The 21,480-nt window shown below is 36.3% G+C and overlaps 1 protein-coding gene across 1 annotated transcript in view; it reads right to left on the bottom strand.

The window, feature by feature from the left end:
- Window positions 1-5,780: 5,780 nt before the first annotated feature.
- LOC149797996 (uncharacterized) overlaps window positions 5,781-21,480 on the bottom strand; it is a 38,744-nt gene continuing 23,044 nt past the window's right edge. The window contains exons 18-24 of the mRNA XM_089960824.1: window positions 21,041-21,148; window positions 16,727-16,831; window positions 16,090-16,221; window positions 14,912-15,134; window positions 11,653-11,748; window positions 10,815-10,931; window positions 5,781-10,179 (exon numbers count right to left, since the gene is read on the bottom strand). Coding sequence (XP_089816950.1) covers window positions 9,904-10,179; window positions 10,815-10,931; window positions 11,653-11,748; window positions 14,912-15,134; window positions 16,090-16,221; window positions 16,727-16,831; window positions 21,041-21,148 — 1,057 coding nt within the window. The 3' untranslated portion in view covers window positions 5,781-9,903. The remainder of the gene's footprint in view (window positions 10,180-10,814; window positions 10,932-11,652; window positions 11,749-14,911; window positions 15,135-16,089; window positions 16,222-16,726; window positions 16,832-21,040; window positions 21,149-21,480) is intronic.

The raw sequence follows: 21,480 nt of genomic DNA, 5'->3' as shown, positions 1-21,480 counted from the left end.
ATGAATTCTCACAGTTGTTTTATGTCATTGATTAAATTGTTTGTTTACATTACGGGGGCTCGTGTTGGTTTGTTCTATATATCTGCCCAGATCTCTATCTATTTCACCTATAGGTTTCACCACTTATATTTATATTTGCTCGAACCAGGCAATAACATCGAGGGCGGTGAACCTCTAGATAACGAAAACCAAATTAAGCGAGACACCCACCAGAAAACACTGACATTCACTCTTTTTATTACTTTTTTTTATGACTATGGAGTTGTAATATGATGATAATTGAAGCTTATTTACAAGGTAGGTGCTAAGTAAGGTTGAAGTTCTGTCTCCAGGTAACAATCTCAGTTAATCAGATGCAAGATATCTCATTAACGTGCATATATCTGGCTGATATTCACTCATCCAACATCAAAATAATATAAAACTGGCACGGTTGGTCTGTCAGATTTAATCATAACTAAACGAGATCATGATCACAAAATCCTAAGTACCAAGCTTGATGAAAATCGTATCAAAAACACACTCGGCCAATCAGATGTAAAATTACCTCATAAATCTTAAAAACACGCAGAACTCTCGCCGAAAACAAACGGTCATCCAACATACTGGGGTGTTGCATTCTGGTTCAAAGCACACACAAACACCAAGTAAGTGTCCTACAACTTTATACAAAATCAAAGCTAAAATCTTCACAAAAACTTAAAACCAGTGTTGCTTACAGCACAAAGCCCAGCTAAAAAATGCCTGCTTTACAACTCTGCTCTGGTTTTAGTAAGGGTTAGAAATAAGGGATCTTAATTAATTTAACATTTGTGCCTTATCCAAGGGCATGAACGGACTAAGACTCAGTTAGCTATGGGACGAAAAACAACAGAACGGAACCCGTTGACAGTCTCTGATATCAAATATCAAGAAAACTGGGACTAATGATCTGACCAACTGTCACTACTGACTTCTAGAATCTGATACAGGCTACTTATAACACCACCCTTCTTAAGAAGGAACTTTATGTTTTCTATACAATATATTTTGTAAATAACTTTCGGAGACACCAATTAAACATATAGAATACCTTTCGTGCAATGGAAAGAGGTGAAAGCAATATTGGATGAAATGCTGGAGCAAGGCCTCATTCGGCCCTCAATCAATCCATGGAGTTCGCCTTGTGTATTAGTTGACAAGAAAGATGGAACTCTTCGGCTGTGTGTAGACTACCGCAAGCTTAATACTATCACCTTATTCGACGCATATCAAGCCCCACAAATATACGATCTATTTGAGAAAATTGGTTATGGAAGTTACTCGAGTCAAAAAAATCGAAATAATGGTTACTAGCAAGTTCCTCTAGCTGAAGATTCGAGGCAAAAGTCTGCATTTGTGACTCCGTTTGGGCTCTAAGAATTTAACGTTATGCCCTTCGGTATGAAAACGGCGCCCGCCAGCTTCACCCGACTCATCGACTTACTGCTGTCCGGACTACATAATGTCGCAGCATATTTTGACATTGTGTCAAGCAAAACTTGGTCAGAACTTATAGAAAGTCTGTGTGCCTTGCTGCAACGTATACGGGAAAAAGGCCTTACAAGAAAGCCGTCAAAGTGCGAGTTCGTAGCAGTTGAGGTCGAATGCATCGGACATAACATTAAAGGAGGAAAAATTAAAACAGACGACAATAAAAATAAAACAATGCGTGAATTTCCATTACCCACAACGCAAAAGGGAATTGTTGGCTGCTACAGAAAATTCACTAAGAACTTTGCCGAAGTAGGAGTACCATTAACCTCCATGACACAGAAAGGAAGACCAAATATAGTTGTAGGACTGTTGCAAATGTAGAAAGACGCTCTTACTAAGATCCTAGTCCTTAATGCACCGGATTTCATCAGGGAATTCATCGTGCACACGGATGCTAGTGACACAGCAATTGGTGCTGAGCTAAGCCAGACAATGGACGGTGAAGAAAATGCTGTGGCCTGTCTAAGCCGGAATCTTCTTCCGCGAGAGAAGAAATATGCCGATAGGGGCCATCCATTAAATACGTACACACAAATCTGGCAAAGCTTGACTCCTCCCCCCTCCCTGTACACATGCGTACTTTTTTACACATCCCATCTGCGTACGTACGCTTGACGTACCCCCAGCCCCGAAGTCTATTAAACGGCCTATATTTAATCCACGCAGAAAAGATTAAGGAATAATAATTAACGTGTTTAATAAAACAGATAGTCCACCAACGTTGAATATCTGGCTGCATCAAAGAAATAAGCTGCGTAACTTTAAAAAGTTTGTCTAGTGTCCGCTAAAATTCAAACGCCGACTGAACCCAGTCGAACAGGTTACGTATTAGACAAATTATTATCGAGGTTTCACCCCATCTCCCCGTTTCCTGTTCGTACGTACATTATCAGTAGACCCCTCCATACTCAAGCGTATGCATTTGGGTTAACCCCCGCTCCCCGCTCCATGCATCGTACTAAATGGACGGCCCCCTATCGAGAAGGAATGTCATGCGATCGTGTGGGCGATTGATTCGTTAAGGTATTACCTGTCATGGACAACATTTGAAATTGTGACTGACCACAACCCATTGATATGGTTAAATCAAATGTAAAACAAGAATAAGCGTCTACTTAGATGGTGTTTGGCACTCCAGCTTTGCAACTTCATTATAAAGCGCAGGAGCGGCAATCTACAGGAGAATGCAGAAGGTTTTTCGCGCATGTAACTGTAGTATGTAGGAATTAAACGACAAAATATACTGGCGTGCTTAATACTCTTAAAAGGTGCCGAGAAACCTACTGGAATAGCTCAGGATTCCTGGATTTTTCGAACTTCAGTGTGTTTTGTTTTTGGTATTGCAAGGGATTTTTATGCGGATATAGACGGTGACCAATTTGTTTGATTTCCCCTATTCTGGATGGTCACTAATGGAATTCAAGACTCTTTTACAGAGGTTAATAGTGAACCTAAGCTTTATGCATTTTAGTAGTAAGGTAAGCTTTATGCGAGTTTTATCATTTTAATGATGTACCAAGCAAAGCAAGTTATTTTTTAAAAAAAATATTGTATCGAAAACATAAAGTTTCCTCTTAAGAAGGGAGGTGTTATAAGTATAATTTGACGCCCAGTGCCTGTATCAGATTCTAGCAGATTCTAATTGTTAGTAGAGACAGTTGGCCAGAACATTAATCCCAGCATTCTGGATATTTGATACCAGAGACTGTCAACAAGTCCGGTTCTGTGGTTTATCTTCCCACGGCTAACTGAGCGTTGAATTCCTCCTGCCCATGGATAAGGCACAAATGTTAAATTAATTAAGATCCTTTATCTCTAATCCTTACTAAAACAAGAGCAGAAAGGTGAGGTAGAGCAGGCAGTTTCTAGTTGGGCTTGGTACTGTAAGCAACACTGGTTTACTTGGTGTTTGTGTGTCCTTTGAACCCAAATGTAACGTATATTTATATAGTATGTGTGTGTAACATCCAGAGAAGTAAGTGCTGTCCCTGGAATCTACAGGAGGAAGCGTCTGCTGATATGAAGTACAGGTTTTAAATATGGTGAAAGAATATTATCTTGTAGGCTAGAGAACTTTTCATTCGAATTTTCGAATTATACTGCGTAATAAATCTCATCATAATTCACTATTGTGTCAATACGTGGGTATGTCTGCTACGCACGAATGCTTATATCAGTAATCTTGTCGATCCTTTTATGGGGACGTATGCTTAGTCGAAGACTTATTGAAGCTAGTGGTCGCAGACAAGGTTATGGGTATAGTAACCGGATGACCCGGGTACGAATCTCAATGGATATAGATTTTCTCCAGTAACATGCCAAAATAATTATGAATTTATACATTTTTTCCGTCTTAGCATCGAGTCTGTGGATATATAAATCTGATAAGGTTGGAATCTGTTTTACGAATCAATATGGGATAGACGAATATTACTCTCTTTCCTGGCTCGTATTCGGAACACATCTGGGCCTTTCACCGTAGTTGCCTCAAAAATGAACTTAGAATTCAAGTTTATTGACTGTTTTAAGGCAGGCCTGAATAGTGCGATAATCGATGTATGAATCGTCCTATATTTTTTAATAGTTTCTATGACAACAGGAGTTATTTCGAACTAAACTCTTTCTAGATACAGAGGTAAAAATATGCAATTATAATCCAAAGCGCTGCGAGTTCCTTTTTCTGTGTTCGGATTATCGTAAACACTGACAGCTATAGCAGATCATGTTTTCTGATTCTCAGGAGTCTTCCTGTAAAAAAGAAATAGTTTTTTCCAGCAAGCTCCAGTAGTTGTAAATTGCCGAAGACATAGATAACTCTATATGAGTCTTACGCGTATACTTCAGGTTTATCCAAAGTTTGTATTGCTTTAGACGAAGATGTTGTGCTACCCGTTGCATTATATATTTATTTTAAGTATGGATTAGTGTGTAGTTCTTGTTCGTGTATGAACAAATGTGGGGAAATTGCAACAACAACAACGACGACAGTAAATAATAATAATAATAATAATAATAATAATAATAATCATAATTGATATCATCATCAGCAGCAGCATGATAATAAATCTCGTTAGAACTATTCGCAAGTCACACACAGCTCCACGTGGATGGCGGTTATCGTCTAGGCTGGCTTGGTAAAGGAAACTAATCTGGATATGAGCAGGCATACACCATGTACTTGCAGAATTAACCCCACCCACCCAGTATTACCTCGAAGGTACTCCGATGCCGAATAATTTAATCTACTCTAAACATCGTGTCCGTATTTCTTTGTATTACACATCTAAACCATGGTAAATTGGTGACCATGCCTCCAGCTTACAAAGTGTGAGCCTCACGCCAACCCCCATTGCCCACCGAATATTTTGCAGGAGAGTATTCGAAGAGAAACATGGATACAACTGTCTGGCAGACTTATATTTCTACCTCATAAAATTAATGTAGTAATAGCGGGGGAAAGTGCATTAAGTGCGTGGTTTCTACACAAATAACCATCTTTCTTTCTGCACACTTAAGACATACAACAAGAGTAATAGTGGTTACATTTGCACTGGACAAATGAGAATTCCAATCATTCATGCACAGACAGAGGACAAAACAGGCAAGATCATGTTTATTGATGTATTCACTCTGCGGCAGTGTTGGTGGGATACAAGTCGAGTTTCTACGAGTAAAGTGTACGCCTGAGCGTATGTTTGAAGTATTTAAATCTGTCAGTATACAACAAATAGGACTATCAGATTACATTGACCTATTATTGATTTATTCGATCCGATTCTTTTCAAAAATGTTTGGAAATAAAAAGCAAACATGTTTTGGTTAGTTTTCATGAGAAGTTGAAACACCAGATCATGCAATTACACCCCTCCAATAATAATACTAACAACAACAACAACAACAACAACAACAACAACAATAATAATAATAATAATAATAATAATAATAATAAAAGAAATAATGAAAACGACAGCCACTTTAATTAATATAAAATTATTTTATTTTCATTTGCTAAAGTTAAACTGGCAACAAGTCAACATGTATCTATCTCATTCACTTGGACAAGCATGTCTCGAATGCGAAGTTAACCAGTTTTAATATATATATATATATATATATATATATATATATATATATATATATATATATATATATATATATATATATATATATATGAGTGTGTGTGTGTGTAACATCGCCTTCTTAGTAAGAAGGGTGATTAATTGGATTTGGCTGGCGTTATCTAGAGGATGACCTCCCTCGAAAGAAGAATAGCATTTCAACAGAGAACTGAGCGAGAATACTGGGAAGAAGAAAAGCAATACGAGCCCACTGGGCGAGAAATGTTTTTGTTTAATCAGAACAAATTAATAACGGCAATTCCAATTCAAGTTATATTATATCAATAGAATTTATCAGGAGTGTCCAATTTGGATTTGTTTCATCATCATAACGAGAGATGAAAAGAGCGCGATGTCCACGATTGATTTGCATCCCCTTCCTCTCTTGACCGTATGTCAACGTTTTCTAGTTCATCCCTCCTAAGCTCTATGCTTTGCCCATTCATGGACTTCATGGTCCTTTTATTCTGACCCGGCCCTTCTTTTCCTCGGACTTATGTCTTCAGACTGTCTCGTCTCTCTCCCAGAACGCTGTTCCTTAAAGGAAAAAATTACCCCTAAATTTCTGTATGCCCTACTCTCTAGACGTACATAAAATTTCCTCACGTTACTCAGAGCATGTTGGCTATCCACACACTGCGTAAATTTTGACTTAGTACGGTAGGACATAGACACCGCTTCCAACGGCAGGTCTTAAATTACCACGTGAGCGTTTATCGAATATTACCGTATTCTTTTAAAAATGCTACTACATGTACGATTACTATTGCATGAAATTCACAAATCGAAACTCACAGTAATCCTTAATCTACAAGATTATTCAGACATTACAAAATCAGATATAATTAGGTAAGTATCGTTAACTCACGATGATCTGTATCGTCCTGAAAAAACGAAGGAAGTTATTTCATATAGCCATATGAAATCCTACACATATGAACATTTGGATCGCATGCAATCAATTCTACCAATGAATTAATAACTGTAAAATTAAAAGGTAAATTGCATAACAATTCTAGCATCAACACTTTCCATGAAATTGAGTAACATAAATTGCATAACAACTGAAATTGAATAAACGACACATAATATGGAAACCTATTCATAGAAAACACATTTGCATAAAACAAACAATCAAATAATAGAATAGAAACTAAAATTGCGTACCTTATTTCTGTTCTCTTTCAGAACTTGTGCGTCCTAGCACTAAAACCTATCTTTGTCTTTTACAAGACGGCCACCTGGTCCTTTTCTGGTTTAACGAGGAAATCACTATTCTCTTTAGGTTTCCCCAGGAGTCAAGACTCCACTTCCTCTTTCAAGAAATTTCAAACTCAATAATTTTGAGTAAGGTCGTCACTTTAAAGTCTGATTTCTTCTAAAGTGTACGCCTTAATTTATTCTGCCCTATCGTAGGCAGCGGTTCCTAATTTTTCCCAAAGAAATTATTCCTTTCATCAGCTTTAGACAGCTCGAAATCTGTGAACGACGGTGCGTAACAATCTCCCTTTGGAAAAATTATAAGTGGACATAGGTTCCTACCAAGCGGTTATTGTTGGTAGCTCAAATATTTACTTTCTAAGGACCGTGTTAAGATACGCCGGTCAATTTCACTCAGTTGGAATGCTGCCCCTTTGAAGTTTGCTCCGACATGGGGGGAGATGAACGAAGAAATGTTGAAGTGACCCTTCACAAAAACTTTACTGGCTTAAATGCGACAAAATTTTAATTCTTAATGCATTCAACTTTAAAGTTCGCTGCAATTAAAACTTCGACACTTCACAATATATATATATATATATATATATATATATATATATATATATATATATATATATATATATATATATATATATATATATATATGTACGTGAAAAATATGTAAAACAGTAATGTATTTACATGACACATCATGATGATATCACAGTAATTTTTTGACAGACAATATAGATCTACTTACTATATACCCACCAGTGTATAAAGGCTTAATACGCTGAGTCCATTTTTATTTAGGCAAATCAATACACAAATAACGGCTTTGCAGCACTTCCACTGATAATGAAGGAACATTACTGTCTCTTGGGGGTCCTTATATGATGCGAAAACGTTTTGTGCCACCATTGTTATTAAAATCACAAATTGATCTTAAATGAAAACTGTACTAAATACACGGTTGCATTTTCAAATCTAGTAGGTAGAGCAAACGTTGATGTGAAATATTTTCGTATTGAAACAATTCTCTACTGTATCATCCTGAAAGTTTATTTCATTAAACTGAAACCCTTTTATCGATCAAAATAAGAAAAAAGTAAACATATCATCAACATGAATGTACCTAACATTTTAATGTAAAAGTAAGTTTTTATTACCTTACTCGAGATAATAATCACTAGACCAGTCATAGATGTATAAAAACCCATATGCCATATATTTGTTTTCATCCTTCAGTTTTCTGAATAGTTTTTTGCAGTCTTTAGACTTTATACATGGCAAACCAAGACTTTCAAAACACAATCATTATCACCCAAAAGTACAGATTGTAAAAATTACATTATACATCATACAAACGCATGGGGTCATTAGTTAATTGTATATGGTATGATGTTTATAGCATCATTTTCACATATTTAATATTGTCATAAAATTCCAAGTTTGTTTCTTTTTAAAAAAAAGAAGAAATAATGCAATTTACAAAGTTAAATTACCAAACGACAAAATGTCGTTTAACTACTACTTATCTGAGATAGTATACCGCTGACCATGTCAATTTGCCTTCACGTGTACATTTATTGCATAATATACAGTTTACATGAAATCTGTCAAAAACTCAGACACACTGTCATGGAGCTGGAAAGTTTTCTCCACTCAGCACGAAGGAAGTAGGTATTTAACAATATGGCGTTTTATAAAATCCCATTTATGTAAAATTTGTAACATTTATACTTAGCACTGCAATCGTTATATTTACGTATTGTTTTATGACATAATCCTAAGCTATGTAGCCTTGAAATTGGAAAAGCAAGAGCAGCCACAGTTTTTAGAAATTTGTATTCTAATTAGCAGCCACATTTTATAGAAGTTGATATTTAAACGAGTAGCTACATTTGGTAAAAGCTGATATTCTAATGAGTATAAGCAGCCACATTTTATAGAATTTGATATTCTAATGAGTAGCCACATTTGGTAAAAGTTGATCTTATAATGAGTAAGGGTAACCACATTTTATAGCAGTTGATATTTTAATGAGAAGGAGAAGCAACATTTTATAGAAGCTTTCATTTTAATGAGTAGGAGTGGACACATTTTATAGAAGTTCATATTTTAATGAGTAGGATTAGAGACATTTTATAAAAGTTGATATTTTAATGAGCATGAGTAGTCAAATTTTACAGAAAATAATATTTGAATGAGTAGTCACATTTTATAGAAGTTGATATTTTAACGAGTAGGAGTAGCCACATTTTACAGAAGTTGATATTTTAACGAGTAGGAGTAGCCACATTTTATAGACGTTGATATTTTAATGAGTAGGAGTAGTCACATTTTATAGAAGTTGATATTGTAATGAGTAGGAGTAATCACAGTTTAGAAGTTGATATTCTAATGAGTAGTCACATTTTAGAAGTTGATATTCTAATGAGTAGTCACATTTTAGAAGTTGATATTCTAATGAGTAGTCACATTTTATAGAAGTTAATATTTTAATGAGCAGGAGTAGTCACATTTTAGAAGTTGATATTCTAATGAGTAGTCACATTTATTGAAGTTGATATTCTAATGAGTAGTCACATTTATTGAAGTTGATATTTTAATGAGTAGGAATAATCACATTTTAGAAGTTGATATTCTAATGAGTAGTCACATTTTAAAGAAGCTGATATTTTAATGAGTAAGAGTAGTCACATTTTATAGAAGTTGATATTTTAATGAGTAGGAGGAGTAGTCACATTTTAGAAGTTGATATTCTAATGAGTAGTCACATTTTATAGAAGTTGATATTTTAATGAGCAGGAGTAACCACATTTTATATAACTTTATATTTTAATGAGTAGGAGTAGCCACCTTGTGCAAAAAGATTATATTCTAATGAGCAGGAGTAGCCACAATTTATAGAAGCTGATAATCAAATGAGTAGCCACATTTGGTAAAGGTTGATATTCTGATGAGCTGGAGTATTCACAATTTATAGAAGTTGATATTCTAACGAACTTTACCAGGTTAATCTACAGGTCAGTCATTAACGTATCGAATTAAATATTATTGCAAACGTCTATCGCATCTGCGCCACGCCTTTCATCATAAGTGGACCATCTCTGTATTGAAGCACACAGGGCCAGACGCAGTACTGGACAATGCGCCCGGATCGAGTATAACTTTTGTACTTGTCAGATTTGACATCACCTGGTCGACAAGTTTCCATGAACATGGGAGGGTCTTGGAGACACATTAACCATGCGATCTCAACGCATCTGTCGGTGAACTGGTGGAGAGGTGAATTAGTCTCAACGTAAATTCCAAGGTCGTCATTAACTTGCTTCAGAAATATCTAATAATAATAATAATAATAATAATAATAACAATGATAAAGTGTGGCTATTGAACTCGAAAATAACATCAATATTTATTTCGCCTCTCTATGCTTTTAATTTATTGGTCACGTTGATATTTTTAGACGGTTTTAAACTCTTTTGAAAATGAAATTTAGGCATCTGTTGTCCCTTCTGAAGTTGCTTTTTTTTATTAAATTAGCTTTGATACTGTTCTGTTTATGTGCGTATTGGACGGACATTCAGGCAGACATGAAGGAGAGGGCAGAGACTGCATACGACAGGCAGAGACTCGAAGCTATATATCATGAAAAAAGCATCAGCAATTGAAAAGGTGCATATACTTAGTTCAATAATTGTTTTGTCTGTAAAGGATTTTTGGATATTACCTGTGGTAAACACCCCATACACATATCGGATACTTAAGGCGTGAGGTTGATTTTGACTTTGTTTGACATATAAACTTTTCACCAAAGAATTAGGTCCTACATGTTTCCTCTACAATTAAACCCGAATGTATTCTACCAGGATTTCTATAATAAGCTTAAACAAACAGAACAAAGATGTTAGAAATAAAGAGTGATTCTGACGAAATTGTCCTACACCAAATATACACACGGTAGGGGCATCTTACCCTTTTGAGCCAGGGGACGGAGACGACGGCACATTTCTTCCTCATTTCCACAATAGCAGGATCTGCCTCGTGAAATATGTCCACCATTTGACGGTCGGGCAGGAACTCGACCATGTCCTGAAGTTAATTTATAAAAGGCGTGAAAAGACTGCTTTGGGTCCTATGACAGAGTAAGACAAATATGTTGTGATGTTAACTGCCATTCATTCGGCCTCAGACGTTACATTTTCCTTTCTTTACTAATACAGACATATATGCCCTCTATTTTCTAAATTGCACTGCCAGCAAAATCATCTTATCGATTTGCAAATGGGATGAGGAATCCAGATGATCGATATGCTTATTGGTCTAAGGTCAAAGGAATAATTTTTGAAGTACGCGACACAAATTATATGCAGATTTCGTGAAATTTCTATACCATATCAGATATAAAATTCAACGTGCAATAATTTAAATACGTGTAAGTTAAAAATGCTTATATCAAGTCTAATCTATAGGAGGGATCCATATTATAACTGTTCTATAACTGAGCGAGTTGAAATTGAATGGGCGTATTCTGACCTTACATAACCCCGTGTATAAAGCATGATCCAATAATTTCTTTTTACGATAAGTTATTTGAAAAATTAAGATTTTCATATATTATAGGAAAGTTGAAACATAATTTTACATTCTCTCTCTCTCTCTCTCTCTCTCTCTCTCTCTCTCTCTCTCTTACACACACATCTATGTATTTCTCTGAGTTAAGAGTACATATCCATCAATTTGTTCTCTCATTTACAAAGTTTGTTTCATAGCTAGAACTCACACATGACTGGAAGAGTTTTAGATTATTTACCGTCGTTATATTTGGACAAAAGAGCTCATCTTTGATGACTTTTTTTAGGGTGTCTAGCTGGTTGTCTGACGTGGTGAGGCAAAAATGGTGAGCATGCTGAAAAATTGATATATTTTATTTCTTGTCTAACTATAACAGTTTGGAAACATTAAACAAATTGGATTATTATAATACTTTCTTTATCAATTTGACAAAATGAAAACCATCTCAGGTCATCTCCATGTTTATACAACAATCCGACAGTGACAGTGACATACAATTCCGTGACAATGCAACAGTGAGGTGACATACAGTCAGTGAAAATCCAACAGTTACAATGACATACAGTTCCGTGACAATCTGACAGTGAGATGCAATTCTGTGACAAACCAACAGTGACAGTGACATACAATTCCCTGACAATCTGACAGTGACATACAATTCCGTGACAATCCAATATTGACAGTGATATACAGTCAGTGACAATCCAACAGTTATAGTGACATACAGTTCCTTGACAATTTGACAGTGACATACGATTCAGTGACATTCCAACAGTGACAGTGACATACAAAAATTCTGTGATAATCTGACAGTGACATACAATTCCGTGACAATCCAACAGTGACAGTGACAGACAGTCAGTGACAATCCAACAGTGACAGTGACATATAATTTCGTGACAATCTGACAGTCTCATAAATTTCGTGATAACCCAACAGTGATAGTGACATACAGTTCTGTGATAATCTGACAGTGACATACAATTCACGACAATCCAATAGTGACAGTGACATACAATCAGTGACATTCACAGAATATAGCAGATGTCGTGACAGAATATTACACATACTGCCGAATATCAACAACCCTGCAAATCATTACAGAATGACGTATTTTGTGCACACTCGTCTAATGGGGCTTGTGATTGTTGTTGTTGTAGGGTTTAACGCCATTTTTCAGCACACGATAGGCTATACATGGTGGCCAGTATTAATGGTGGAGGAAGAACCCGGGAAATCCCCGGAAAGAACCACCGACCCTCGAGAAGCTACTGGCAAGCTTTCTTACATACCCACATTGGCCGAATCTGAGACTCGAACCCACGTAGACAGAGGTGAGATGGCAGTGATCCGTAACGGAGAGCGCTTTAGACCACTCGGCCACTCGGGGCCCCTGGGGCTTGTGAAACGTGATAAATTCTTATCCAGAAACTTTTATTTCGCAAACTGCTCAGACACTATATTATACAAAATCAATAACAGATATTTACATATCGTGAACTGTTCAGACGCCAGTTTGTAAGAATCAATAGCGGAGATTAACACATAGTACTTTAAACTTAGTGTTAGGTTTAGTTACCGTAAATGATCGCTTCTACGTCTAATCCAACCACAAACAACATAGATCATGATCTGGTGTCGCACAATGCACGGGCAGATCAGAGTCTATGACGTTGATTCCTCTGCCTACTTCTAACAAATTGAATTGATCCGATCTGTCAGCAGACGTGGGTCTGTGCAATGTTGCAGTTGGACTAGACTTAAAAGTGAATATAACCTGTGTACTACTATTACTACTACTACTACTAATAATAATAATAATAATAATGACCTTATTTAAAGAGGGTAACACAATTAGCTAAGAACTAATGTACCGTTAGGCCCTCATACAAAGGAATTTATTTTAGCTGTGTCTCTGAAGCAACTGGATATATTGGGTTTGCAAGAAGGAAACAGAGTGGGCATTTCTAATCTCAACTGAAATACTGTTCCAGAGCAGAGTTCCAGAGTACTGGAAACTTTAAAAAAACAAAAAACTTCTTATTTGGTTTGGAAATTTTATACTGTTTGGTAGACATGGATCGCAGGTGGGGAGTATTACCAGGTAGCCTATACTGGAAGAGTGATTGTAAATATTCAGGAGCACTATTATGGAATATCCTGTACATTAATTTGGCTTTTTTTAAACAGATTCGGTCTTTAATAGGTAACATTTTTAACTTACCAGCTAAATTTTCCTTGCTTCCCTTCTGGATTGATATTAGCCCTAATGCTCTTTTTTGAAAATGTGCCAGCATTGCTATGTTTTTAACAGTTGAATTACCCCATACTATATTACAGTAGTCTAAATAGGGTTGTATATAACTGTTGTAAGATAGTTTCATGTGCCTTTCAGGGAGAAACTGTCTTATCTTACTGAGAAGCCATAAAATTGAACTGAATTTTTTACTGATATCTTTGATATGTTCAGTCCATGATAGGTTATTATCTACAGAACACCATGTAGTCTATTATCACAGACCATTTGCAGATTTTTATCCTAAAATGTCAGACACAGTTCATCACTATCAAGATTTGTCCATTTTTGCCGTGTTGAGATAAGTAATCTTTTAGTTTTACCAATATTTACCACCATGCCATTGCATGTGCACCAGTTTTCCAGTTTGTTTAGGGCATTCTGTAAAGAAATTTCGAGTTCATGCTTTGATGTTTTGGATGTCTGACAACGTTGTGTCATCTGCATAGAGTTCTGTAGATGATACTGGGTCTCTTAGTAAAAGTTGTAGGTCATTAATAAATAAAATAAATAGTAATGGACCTAGAATTGAGCCTTGTGGTACTCCATATATAGTTGTTCCAGGTTCAGACAGAACATTATTTATGTAAACATGTTGTGTTCTCTCATTAAGTATGAAGTAAACCATCTAATTGTTCTTTCATCACATTGGTAGATTTTCAGTTTCTTCAAAAGGATTTCATGATCCACTATGTCAAAAGCTTTCCTGAAATCTACAAATACAGATCCTATTATTCTACCTTAGTCAAGTGCTTGAAGCGATTTATCAGTTAGGGATATCAAGGCAGTCTCACAGGAATGTTTCTGTCAAAAGCCTGATTAATCTGATTAGAGTGTAACATCAAGTGTTTGGTTAAATATGACCTGAATGAGTCATGGAAATGTTTTTCAATCAATTTTGACAAGTTTGGTAGTATTGAGATTGGTCGGTAGTTATCAGCGTCATCCTTAGAACCAGATTTGTGAATATGAGTTACGTTTGCAGTTTTTCATATTTTGGGGACAGATGAGGTTGTAATACTTAAATTGGTTAAACTGATACTGATGGATATTATGGTAGACAAGATCTGCTTCATAATGGGATTGTTGAAAAATTAAACTTAAGGACTAAATATTTATTTACTGTTCGTGAAAACAAACAAAAGAAACACATACCTGTACATGTTTATCGTATGAGGAGGGAAATTTAATGGGTACTCACCTTTGTAACTTTGAGGAGTTTAGCTATAACTTTCTCTTCATCTTTTGCTGACCTGACAAGATCGTCGAAAGCTTTCTTCCATTCCTTGGTATGCAACCCCCAGAAAAGTTCCAGTAAAGATCGGGGTTCGGACACAACACCAAAATCTGTCATACTGAGAAAGGTCCCAGACTCTCTTTTGCTGTTTTCTGTTTTTTTATACGTCCTATTTGTTCTCTCAGTTCTATTATTTTGTCAACGAAAAGCAGAAAATGTATGATACTGCAGTAAAGTATAGCGGGCATGGAATTCTAGGTTCAACTATGGTAGATATGGACTATTAGAGACTTCTTTATTTATATTTAGATTTTCCAAAATTCTTAAGTAAAATATTAGGCGCAAAGAAATAATATAATATCGAAAAGGTATTTTGAAAAATGGGAAAATTTGACAACAGCTGAAAGAACGTTATTTTGGACTCAACATCTTGTTACCTTTGGCAACCACAAAATGAAAATAGTTTCAATTGATAGATGAAGAAGAAGAAGAAGAAAAAGACGAGATAGTTGGGTGGGCCTCAAACCATAGCATGAGCAGATCAAAGTGGATAAATAATTTAGACTGAATACAGTGGTATATGTAGGACAGAAAAGTATTACGACACCTGTAGTTATACTCATTAGTTAATTGATGAGTACACGACCAGTTCAAATATGGTATTCGTTTTGCACAAAATGAAACGTGAAGAATTTTTTGGCCCATGAATTTCCACCAATGGCCCATAATTATTTTTAAAATGGTCAATAAATTGTATTAGTTTTTTTAATTGAAAGTGCCCACTGGTTTTCCGACCTCGAAAAATACCTGTCAGGTAGTGTATATAATTAGCGTGCTTCTATTAGTTTGTAGACTTGATTTTAAAAAGATGCACGCTTATAGTCTTTCTCTCCATTTTTAAGTACACTTCCTACGAAACTGCATATATATATATATATATATATATATATATATATATATATATATATATATATATCCTGTGATAAGGTCAAATATCCAAAGTGCCCTAAACAATTACCTCAACTATGATTCATACATGGACAAAATAAACTACAGATCTACAAGTAGTCAACAGTAAGGAAAATGTCACCTTTCCATGGTAGCTGTGCAGAGAAAGATAAAGTTATGAAAAAATCAAGCACCTATCAGTCATTGGCTCTCTGAGGCTAAATTTTCTCTTCAAATCCTTTTCAAACTCAAACTCTTTCCTATCCAGCTGGGTCTTGGTGTATAATTTGCCATCGTCATGTCTGCTTCCCTGATCTGTTGGAGTACTGCAAGAACAGCAAGAGAACAAACAAGAACTATCTGAATTCATGAAACGTGTCATATATGCACTCTTACAAAGAATTAACAGTATGTATGTATGGTCTTGATACAACCCATCACCTGGTTCGAAATGGTCTTGATACAACCCATTACCTGACCCGAAATGGTCTTGATACAACCAATTAGCTAGACCAGAAAAGTTCTTGATGCACCCTATTACGAAGACCAGAAATATACTCGAGACAACGCATTACCTGGCCTTGTAATGGCCTCAATACAACCCATTGCCTGGTCCAGAAATGGTCTTGATACAACCTTTAAACTGGTTACGAAATTTCCTTGATGCAATAACGACCGTTAATATCTTAAACAACTGTAGTTGTAACGTGGCACTAATGCATCACCTTATTGCAGATTTGATTCAGTTTGGTTTCATATGCAACGAATAGTATCAAATTTGAAAGTTTTATTGGAATGCTAAGCTCTTTTTAAATCACGGCTTTTTCTTACCTCGTTTCCTCTTCTATTAAACTAAGATTGAGATTGACGTCATCAAACGATCCCTTTGTGTTTTCAGCCTCAACAGCCACAAGCTTGTCCTGAAGTTCCCTAGCTCTAAAAGAGGACAAACAGTTAATACAAAATGTACAATATAACATTTTAAGCCCATTTTACCATTTTAAGTTAGAAAAATGAGACAAAACATAAATGAACAAATGAAGAAAATAAAACCTAACTAAACAAGTGGTATAGGAAGTTTATAGTCATGCGTGTTAGAGACGTAACTATTAATGTTGTTGTATGTGTTTGTTCGTGTGTGTATGTGTGTTTTTGTGTGTATAAGTGTGTGTGTGTGTGTGTGTGTGTGTCTGCTGGGATTTCAACGATGTTCCAAAATCCCATGTTTTGTTGCACTAGCGGCCCTTTTTGTTTCTTTGTTGTTTTATTTTTCTTTTTTTTCTTGTTTGTTTTCTTTGCAGCAGAGCTGAAGGAGGAGGCAAAATTTTGAATTAACACCACTGAAGTTGGAATAAAAAAAATATTCGTTTTTTCATCAATTGGTGACTTTTCTTTCTATATACAATATTATTCACACCGTAATAATTTGTAATTAAAGAAATTGTATTAATCTAAATTGATATAATAAACATGTTAGGCAAAATGCAGATTAAAGTAACGTCCAAGTATTGTTACACTTTCTTGGCTTCGGTCAGATTACATCATCATGATATAACTTTGCCCCAACATCCTTTGCGTGACGCACGAATGAGTTGGACGAACTCTTGAAGTATCAGTAACCTTATAGTGCACGGAGAGTCCGCTCCGTATGGCATATCATAGTGTACGGAGACTCTGCCCCGTGTGGCATATCATAGTGTACAGAGAGTTTTCTCTGTATGGGATATCATAGTAAATGGAGATTATGCTCCGTGTGGTATATCATAGTGTGCGGAGAGTCTGCCCAGTTTGGCAAATCATCAATAATTCGATGCTTTGTCCACACTAACACTATTCATACTGACAAGCGAATTACTCAATAAATCTTTTGACGGCGACAATTTACGTTTACAAAGCGATATTGTTCTTAAAGTGGACGTTTATACACAGACAAATTGTCACGTTTGCCTGCCCGCGATTACGTAAGTCAGGAACAAAGGAATGCGTTAGCGCAATGAGTATGTCGACCCTGCACTGTTACGGCGATTTTGTTTGTACAAGACCCCCCCCCCCCCGTAGGTGTTAACACTAGCATATAGATGTTAGAAGCTTTGTTCTAAGAACAAAGGACCCTCAACGCTATTGTAAATCTCCCCGCTTTGACAGATGGCCTGAGGCTCGTCTGTTAAGTTAAACCGACTGGGGGTAGAATTGATATCCAATCAGAACTGAGGAAGGGTGGGGCCATCAATTCGAACCAGAACTTAACAGTCATTTGAACTAATAACGAATTAGTGATTTGTAAGCCGTCGTACTGGTAAAGCAGAATATATTCACTCCGAGGGAGCCACTCGTGATTTGGCGGGAAAACTCTTAGTACATTCTAAGGACAGAAAGCTTCGTAAAGATCAGTGAGTTATTTGCTCGATTGTTGCAGAATGTTACGGCATTGTAATTGTAATTAAGTGCAGTATGTATATTTACTTACTAGATCGTTAGGACGTAGAATTACCCTTTGATTATTTAATTTACATGCGTATTTGAGAAATGAGCTATGATTATGTGGATTGCTCGCTCGTTAGAATTAATATTGTATTTCGCTATTTAGTTACTTCGTAGTAAACTAGTGTATTTATTCATGTGATATTCTAGATTTTGCCATTGTGAATTAAATGGTAGCTTGTAAAATGGCTGCATTGTGTAAATTTAAATAATATGAATATTTGAATATTTGTGTACACTTGTGGGAGTGTAATGTACAGTAATGCGTCGGATTATTGTGTCATTGTTGAGAATAATGAGATTAAGAAAATATATATATTGATGTGACGCAATTTAGTGATTTCTGTATCATAAGTAGGATACCGCTCTTATTGCAACGTTGTTTTATAAGAACGTGTGTGTTTTTCGATGTGCACGAATACGTGACCAAAGATGTAGATAACCTTGATCTGATGATTGATTGATTGTTGATTTAGTGTGAGCGAGATGGCTAACACAAATGCTAACGTCCTTGTGTTTTTCGTAGGAAGCTTTTGGGGACAGAGTAGTCAAGTCCCTAGTCTCAGAGAGACAGAATAGAAGTAGGCGGGGAACAAGCCTCGTTGAAGGAGAAATAGAGGATAGAAGTAGGCGGAGAACAAGCTTCGTTGAAGGAGAAATAGAGAATAGAAGTAGGCGGGGAACAAGCCTCGTTGAAAGAGAAAGAGAGAAAGAAAGGAGGAGGAGAAAAGAAGACAAAAGGGGAAGAGGACAGGAAGAATCGGAGAACGCCGGAAGGAGGAAAGCAATTGACGTAGTAAACACAGATGAGTAGAAACGAAGTACAGGGGAAAGCCATCTCACACTAAAATCGCGTGATGAAATAGGTTGTCACACGGTCGAGAGGAAGTAGATTGGTTGAGAAATTAATATCGTTTAATTTGTATTAAATTGTTATTCTTTTGGATTTCACCTTTGTGTTCTTAATAATTTAATTGTCGGTATTGCTGACTGGGGGCTCGGAGCTTTACCTCTCTCTATCACTAATTTCACTTCCTACAAAAACGAGCCAGGGTGGGAATTCCACAGCAATTCAAATAAATATTGGGAGCACCCCACCCCAACGCATAACAGGGAGTCATATAGAACTTCACACAAATACATGTCAAGTATCAAAATGTTTTTATATCCCAAGTGAAAAACAGACAAGCATATGTCAGTAAGGTTACGTTTCTTCATATCCCACGTTTATACCAACATAAAAGTATATGAAGTTTCATGTTTGGGTTTAACGCCATTTTTCAGTACATGGTAGGCTATCAAGGCCAGCAGTATAAATGATAGAAAAAGAACCCAGGACAATCCTGGTAAGAACGACCTACCCACAGTAAGCTACTGGCAAACTTTCTGGCATATCAAAACTGGTCGAGCCAGAGACTCGAACCCACGCGGACAGAAGTGAGATTGCAGCGATCGGTAAAGGCCCACACTTTAGACCACTCGCCCACCCGGGGAGCAGATAATAGTATATAGAAAGGATGATGCTGTTATCGCCCACATTTACACACACATAAAAGTATATATAGCAGCAGGTATAATGTTGTAATAGTCCACGTTTCTACGCAGTCAAGTAGATGTCAATAAGGATTACGGGACGTAGTTTGGTTCATGTGAATACCTAACGCGTCAATAGTTTAAAACAAACAGGTCATCATCATACCAAGTCGTATGATTTCATTGATACGTTGTTCAACATATTTTAATGTACCAAACAAAAAGGGGTTATTACATATGTACTGCATGACAACCATGAACCCCTAAACTCAAATGGACCCAGAAAAAGCATGTTTCCGTTGTTTCCTTAAGTTCCGGAAAGATACACTTTTGTTTTTGTAATTTTGCTAAAATGTGCGCAGTATATTTGATCTTAGGAAGACGCTATCAATGCAGTATGAAACTTCGTCGAAAATCTAATATTTACAGTGAAACCTGTCATTACCGTCATAAGTGTACATCTGACAGACAACTGACCTTTGAAGACAGGCGGAAGTTGAAAAGAGATTTATTCGTACAGTAGTTGTAAACAATGGATAGTAAACAGTTGGCCGGTTAAGACAGTTGATTGCTTAATACAGGTGACATTTTAGACAGGTCACTATATTTACTTACAATTGATTCAGGCGTACGAGGCAATAGTGATAATCTAATGCCGTCATTCTAATCGAAACATGGTGTTTGTGTCAGTATGCGTGTGTGTGTGTGATTTGGATTTTTAACGTAGCTTTAACAATTTTTCAGTCATATCGCTACGTTGTCTGCAGTGTGTCAATTTATAGTGATGTCTAGCAGTGGTGCATCATGCCGCAGACATGTAGCATGATATTCCACCCAGTCACATTTTCCTGACACCTGGCCGACCAGTCCTAACACTAAACTCTTAATGCTGAGCGCCAAGCGAGGCAGCTGTTAATACCATTTGTGTAAGTCTTTGGTATGACTCTGCCGGGGATCGAACCCACGACATCCCGCATCCAAGGCGGACGCTCTATAACCACTAGGCCACCAGAGTGGTCTTTGTGTCAGTAGATAAATTAACTGATGAAACGGAATCATTCCATGAATACAACTTGTTATGAAAACATAGGAGTCGCCAATTTAAGCAAGATTGTAAATTTGTATACATACGTGTTGGAGAGTGTCTCAATTTCTTGTTTTTGGTCCTTCACCAGCTGTTCTAGTTCTTTGACTCTCTGGTTATCTTTCTCTTCCTCAGCTTTCTGCGTATGATAGTTTCTACAGATTCAATGCAAACATTTATAAAGAAGCATGCATAAGCAACTCATGGCTGTATATTCATCCTCGTCATCTGATATGAAAAGGCTGAAAGAGTGAGTCTCGTTATTGTCAATAATTTGTTTATTCAGTTTTATATACATGCATGTATCAATCAATATATGACGATTCGTCGTTCTAATATCTATCATATCTGGCCTGACCATCTCTATAAAAATACCTAAGAACAATCTAAACAAAATCAGAAGAAGAGAACAATCTAATCAAAATCAGAAGAAGAGACGATGTAAAGCAAATAATTCCTTCAAAAGAGATGTTTCGAGTAGTTTATG

Source organism: Sinohyriopsis cumingii, chromosome 6, assembly GCF_028554795.1.
Source record: "Sinohyriopsis cumingii isolate HCF-2022 chromosome 6, ASM2855479v2, whole genome shotgun sequence".
Lineage (NCBI taxonomy): Eukaryota > Metazoa > Mollusca > Bivalvia > Unionida > Unionidae > Sinohyriopsis > Sinohyriopsis cumingii.
Note: the sequence above shows the minus strand (reverse complement) of the source record. Positions and strands in the feature narration are given on the sequence as shown.